This window comes from Python bivittatus, unplaced genomic scaffold, assembly GCF_059951505.1.
Source record: "Python bivittatus isolate LINGU-HERP-01145 unplaced genomic scaffold, Pbiv_v1 ctg000210_np1212, whole genome shotgun sequence".
In the NCBI taxonomy this organism is placed as follows: Eukaryota; Metazoa; Chordata; class Lepidosauria; order Squamata; family Pythonidae; genus Python; species Python bivittatus.
The window spans coordinates 19,125,484-19,132,262 of NW_028277053.1; the positions used below are offsets into that span (position 1 = coordinate 19,125,484).

At 44.3% G+C, this 6,779-nt stretch overlaps 1 protein-coding gene across 1 annotated transcript in view; it reads left to right on the top strand.

Moving 5' to 3' along the window:
* Positions 1-5,606, top strand: part of PIBF1 (progesterone immunomodulatory binding factor 1) — a 71,081-nt gene extending 65,475 nt beyond the window's left edge. The window contains exons 17-18 of the mRNA XM_007427120.3: positions 3,609-3,782; positions 5,334-5,606. Of these exons, the coding sequence (XP_007427182.2) occupies positions 3,609-3,782; positions 5,334-5,390 (231 nt within the window). The 3' untranslated portion in view covers positions 5,391-5,606. The remainder of the gene's footprint in view (positions 1-3,608; positions 3,783-5,333) is intronic.
* The last annotated feature ends 1,173 nt before the right edge of the window (positions 5,607-6,779 follow it).

Sequence of the window (6,779 nt, forward strand, 5' to 3'; positions counted from 1 at the left end):
TTTCTTCTCCGTCTTCTGTATCCTCTCCCTCTTCATGAAATAAAAACATAGATTCGTAAGCCTAGCCTCAGAAATAATCAACAGACAAGTCCTCTTGTCAGCTAAAGTTCTCAGTTAAACCCATTGCAGCTTATCATTGGTAATCTATAGTCCAAACCTGAGCAATAATATTTCCTTCTCACAAGTCTTATACCAGGTAAGGTTTCAATGAAGCCTAATTCTGTTAGGTTCTGCAGAAGCCCAGAACTTAATCCAATCACTCATGTGTGTTCTGTCCAGAAAGGTTAGGATAATCAGGTCAATCTCTAGGCAAAAATAAGGAAGTAGACACATATCTGCTGTCATAAATATTCCCTGCAGTATTCAGGGAAAAAAAGTACTAAATTATTTCATTCTCCTTATGTTCTATTAAAAGTTGTGACTTAACAAGGAAGATTTTTAAAAAGACACTTTGAAATAGCTAAATTAAAACTAATCACGAAGCTTGCTTGCTTGCTTGATTGATTTTAGGACTTGAATATGGTTTCTTAAACCACTACAGTTACTGATTAACCTCAGAGCTGGCTGCTTGGGTCTTTATGGTGTGGACTAGTGCTTTGCTTTAAACAGATGTCACCTGCTGAGACAATCCCTTGTGTTCATTGTTGATCAGTAATATTTTTCCCCTTCTCCTGCTCACAACCAGATAACCAACAAGTATTATTTCTTACAGGTGATCTCTTTTTCTTCTGAAGTACCTCCATATTCTTTCAGTATGTAACAAGTGGGCTTGTTTTCCTTCTTCATTTGGGATTTTTTTTTAAAAAAAAATTTATGCTGCCTTTCTTATTTTTATAAATAACTCAAGGCAGCAAACACACCTAATACTCCTTCCTCCTCCTATTTTCCCCATAACAACCACCCCGTGGGGTGAGTTGGGCTGAGAGAGGGTGGCGGGCCCAAAGTCCCCAGGCCGGCTTTCTTGCCCAAGGCGGGACTAGAACTCACCATCTCCCGCTTTCTAGCCTGGGGCCTCTAACCACTGCACCAAACTGGCTGTCTTTTATGATCCATATTTTATATCTCCCCTATGTTCCAATCCATCACATTCAGTGTGAGTAACAAGGTGCTAATGATAAACCCCCAGTTCAAATGATTCAGCTCTATCACCCAACAGTTGTTAGAATCGAGTTAACACTTAGACGTAGGCTGGAACTTTACTTGGCACTAAATTCTTAAAAAAGCTTTATGCAAGATTAGGTTACAGTCTTCAATATTCTAATAAAAATAACTTTTAAAAAGCAGGAAAACCTCTCCTGTATCATCAAATTCTCCTGATATCTCTCATCATGCAAGACTCTACTGGTTTGCAAAGGGCTGGGAAGTTTGCCCTGATTTTCTGATAGGCCATTGTTTCCCTGCTGTTCCTGGGGCTGGCCTCTCTCCGGGAGATACGATGGCCAAATAACATCCCTGTAACACAGACTCTCTATCTGCATGAATTGCTTGGTGTCGTTTGGGGGGAGCTCCTGGGGGTGGGGTCTGGTGTCACCACTTCTTTGAGCAACAGAAGATTCAGCAAAATTATTTTCATTACATATTTGGCTAGCATGGGAGCATTGCTTACATCCCAGCCCAGAAGGTATTTGTAAGTTCTCTAATTTCCATAGCTTACAAGTAATAGGTATGGTTGGACTGTAATCACGGTCTGCTAAAGATGAAGCACGTACTTGTAATATAATTGTCCAAGTTATTTTCATCAAAAATTTTGTCTATGCATTGCTTTGGCAACGTCTTTGCAGAGTTTACAACTTTCAGCAACATGTTAGTATCAGTTATGCAGCCCTTGGAAACAGCTGCTCTGCAGTTGAACTGTTTTGACATGCCACTGCACGTGGTTGAATCATGCAAATAGCTGTGATCTTAAAGGATGGAGCAACGAGACGGGCGCACGCCGCTCCGACTGCCGCAGGATTGGGATGGAAGCACAGGAGACTCCTGCTGAGGTCCTGGGCATTGACTGAATCAGTCTCATCATTGCTGTAGGACTGCCTGTTTTTACCTTTTAAGCCAACATGTGGATCACCTTCCCCCCAGAACTGATTCTGTGCAGGAGCATATGAGGAATTGTAGTTTCCGTCCTTCCGGGCACTTGCCCATTATTAAAGCTGTAACATGATGTGAATCATGTGTTAGCCATGTTGAAATTAAGAAATGTGTTCTTATTTTATATTTTTCTGCAGCAGAGAGATGCTGGCTTGCAGTCTCCTAATCTAGGCAACAGTATTGAAAGTACACCCTGCCCTCAATGGGAAATGGACCCGTACCAAGAAAAATGAAGTATCGGTCTTAACCCCACACTAGAGCCCTGCGCCTAAAGGGTTTGGTTAACTTATGTAGGGGGAAGCTCTGGGAAGAAAGAACTAACTTTTTCAGTGCTGACATTGGAGACATAAGGCGTGCATTATTTCACTTTTTCAAGGATGAAAGCGCTTGCGTTACCCATCTTATACAAAACCAATCTCTTCCCGATTTTTCTGCAAATCCCTTTTGGTGCCCTTCCCCTCTTTGAAAGAGGCAGGCAAAGCTTGTACGGTGATTCTGGGAGGGATGGAGAATTCATCCTGTCAAATTTCATGGAGATCCCTTCTTTCATCAGATTCGGCTCGGATACAAAGTGAGGTGCCTTCAGTTATGCTCATGAGAGCCTTTAATGCATCTCTCAGGTCAACCTAAGAGAGATTTGGCATTACATGTCATGAGCCTCTACAGATTCTTCAACGTTTAACTCTTTAAGTGGTGCACTGTTTTGCCTGGTCAGTTAGGAATGTACAGTGACCCAGACAAGCCCGTGGTCTAAGCAGTGTCCTTGCCCGGGGGGCTCTGCTTTCCCCAAAGCATAGAACGACCAGAGATCTTCTGAAGGGCCATTTTATGCAGTCTGGGAAATTAAGAGTCGACAATAAAGGAAGAGTGCAAATTAACTTCGCGGGAAGCCAGTGAGTCCTGCTGCTTGAAGCATGGATTTAAAGCTGCCCGTCCCCTCCCTCTATGAAGGGCCAATGGAAGGTTTTCTTTCTTTGCTTTATAATCCATTCAGTACGGGTAAAATATCTGTGCGCTATATTCTTCCCATACTGTGGTTCTGTTTCCAAAACAGGAGTTCTTCTGTTTTTTAACCCTTTGACGTTTCTCCGATAATTTTTTTTAGGTGCACTCATTTTTTTCCCATATGTTCTCTCCCTTTTCTTTTTCTTTCTGGGGAGAGATAAAGGATTTTTTTTAACATACACCTTTTGAAAAGCATGCATCTTACCACTCTCGATCATCAACTGCTATTTGCAAGCATGTTGAGTGGATTAAGCAAATGCTCTTTCTTTGCCAAGCTTCTGCGACCTTGTCCTGTTGCAGTACTTGGAGGAAATGAGCTGTTGTTTATGAATATCTTCCTTGCCTTTTCCTTATATTGCTTCTGTGATGAGATGGCTTCAAATAAATAAGGAGAGCGGAAAGGGAAGATAGCCATTTTCATTGGCCACAATGATTCTGGTTGCATACCCAGATGATAGGTCAGTAGGAGGTCCCCATTTCACACCCAGCAATTTGATCTTGCGCTTCGGTTTTTTTAGGAACTAGCTGCGATGAAGCAGATGTTGATTAGCCTTCATGGTCAGCCTCAAGGGGACAGCTTGCCTCAGAAACAGAGAAAAACTTCACCAGAAAAATCTGTCTCAAGTCCGTCAGTTCAGCTTCATTTCCCACATGAGGATGGAAGCACATTTGCACCCAAACCAACCGTCTTTGTAAGTACAGTAGTGTTTTGATACCTGCATATCTTGTTTCAACGGCGGCATGCCAGAGCTGGGCTTTAAATGGGGAAATGGGAGTTCAGGTCCCGCCTCAGTTACGAGCTTCGCCATCCAGCTTTTGCCTGTTGCGTTCACTCACGTCAGAGGGTGGTGGTTCTTTTACCACAGGCCTGCAGTTATAGAAACGTAGGTTTGAAGATGGCATGTGCTGATGCTAAGATACGAAGCAGGGCTGCACCATTTCTGTGGGTTCAAGGCCACGCCCTTTGGAGGTGGCACGTCAAGGGCAGGGCCAAGAACCAGTCGGGGATGGTTTCTCGGGCCTTGGGCATCTTTTAAGCCTTGAGATGTCCATTTTGCTCCTTGAGATCTCTCAAACTCCTCAGAAATGCAATATTTTGGTCCCACTCACTCGGGGGTTGCACAGAAGGGTGCCAACCACCTCCGTGCTTCCTTGGGACCACGCTCTTGGTACCACTGCACAAGGGATTTTCAGATTCCTTACCATGAGGTCAGTTCACACACATTGATTTCAGCCTGTCAGTAAGAAGCAGGCAGCCTACGGAATATGTTCTTATCGCACAGGTGGCACCCCTAATCTGGATACGCTGCTGACCGGGATTGTGTTCTGGTGTTCATCTAGGGAAACAATAAATGTGTAACAAGAGTGCCCTGAAGACAGAGAGGATCTCACCATTAATAAACCTCGCTAGGCTTGTCTGAAGCAAATGTCCATTTAGCAAGCCAAACAGACACCCTGACAGCAGGATAAGCAGACAGGCTATTCTCTTGGATTGTCCCATGTGCTGAACTGCTTGGAAAGCTTTAACAATAACAAAGAGCAGCTTCCTTGGAACATCTTCTCAGGAATCATGGAATCTCAGCCAAGGCATATTCTGACTTCCAGAGGGGGGAGAGTGGAGGGAGGCAGAGCAAGGCCCTTCTCTCTCGTTGCAAAGGTTCTGGACTGTCACTCTCACCACTCGCTCTTCTCTCTTTGTGTAAGTGAGCTTCTAACGCCCAGAAGAGGAGCAGATACCCCCCCCCCCCCGCCCTGCCCTGCCATCCTGAATCCATGACTCCTAGATTATCCGCAGTGTGACTCCATGGACCAAATTCCTACCAGGCAGAGCAGAAACACCGTAAGAACTGCAAAGGCAGGCACGGGCACATACAGGCAATGTCTCTACCCGGTTCTGGGCGAGGCCCTCGTTGCTTGGCATAGTCCTGTGGCTCTTCGATTAGACAAAAGCGTATTGCACAGATTGAGCAAATACATTCAAATGTGCTGCGCTTGCATAATTTATATAGGTTGCAGAAACATACTTTCCTGGGATAGATCTTGGATTTCCTTTCTGGAAGTTTCCTGTGGAGGTTTGCCAGAGTTGAACCTGAGCAGCTTCCGTGGCCTGGTTGCGAGGAGACCGTCACGTCCGCTCACAAGGGTTGCAGAAGGGGGTGAGGCATCTGCTGTTGCTGCCACCATCACTGCCCCCTCCCGCTTTGCATGGCTCCGTGCTCATGTCCTGTCTTTTCTTTTACTAGACAAATGATGCTCCGGCACAAGGACGGAAGAAGGGGAAGCCCACCAAAGCATCCTAGAAGTCTAATCCAAGGAGGAATAACCGCAATCATGTTCTAAAACTTCTTAATTAACGAACTCTATTTTCATAACTGCATTTTAACTCCCTTTATTTTAATATCGTTGTAGCACCAAAAAGAACCTTCGTGATAATTCAGGATTCACGCCACTAGTGTATTAGCGTAAGTGCTGCTAATAAAGATATTCGATGGTATCAGATTTGACTGAGGTTGGTGTTTATTGAGAAATTCATTTTGAAGTACCGAAATTCAAGCTTCTCTCTGGTTCTTCTGATGTTTGGGAATGGAGAAATAGCTTTGCAACGTAACAGTTATAAGAAATTAAGAGAAGAGTTGCCAACATTGGAACACATCTCGTGAACATTTTTAATAGCTGAGTTGCAAGTAAAAACTCCACAGGAACAGCAGAGACTTAGTTCAAAACAGCCACCAAGCCATGGCTGATGTCTCCCGCAGGTCAGGTCAGATCAGAACATGTTCCCCATTCCACTGAAATTAAAATCTGAATCAAATACAAAAATTACGCCCTAAAACCTAAGAAAATAGTAAGCAGCAATGGAACATCAAGAACTAAACAAAATTACCAAAGACTCTAAAGGAGCAATACAAGGAGGATTTAAGAGGAAAAAGTCTAGGGAGAGAGAAAACCCTGTTGTTCAGCATCGAAAAGACCAACGGGGGAGGCGTGGAGCGTTGCTTGGCTGGGGTGAGCAGCCTTTCTCCCTGGTGGAATCAGGCCTAGAAAGTCTGCTCAGAAAACATGGCCGGGCACATCCTTGCTGCAGCTGATTCAGGCCCAGAGCCTGCCACATTTGCAGCAGGTAATTTGGCCTTGATCCTCAGAATCTCCGATGCTGCTGATGAGACATTGGTGAGTTCTGCCAATTAAGAAGATTTATTAGGGCTGAATTTTAACAGGGATGCATTATGGCTGTACTGCAAATTATATTCTCTTTCAGTTACACGGCTTTTGCAGTTAATTAACATAATTTTCCTCTTGGTGGCACGCTCCAGACCCCTGAGGAGCCTGACTGCATTGCTGTCAATAGAGTCCTCTGACTAACTGGAAAAAAACGAGGGCTTTAACGGGGCCAATATTCTGCGTTTATATTTCTCTGGTGCTCTGCATACACAACTCAGTAGCAGAGAGAGCTGAAAGGAAAGCTGAGGTCGCTGCCTAAATATTCCACGAGTTACAGATTTGTGCTTATCGAGATGGTTGATCTTTGAGGGCAGCTGATCCAAATGACTTCAGGGCCCTGTCTTGGTTGCCCAGAATATTTCTAGTACTTCGAGACTCAAGCATGAATTTATCTCCTCAGCAGGGGTCTCAGATTAATATCTTAATCCTCCATAGATATGACTGTGCATGCAGGCTAGCTTTAAGCC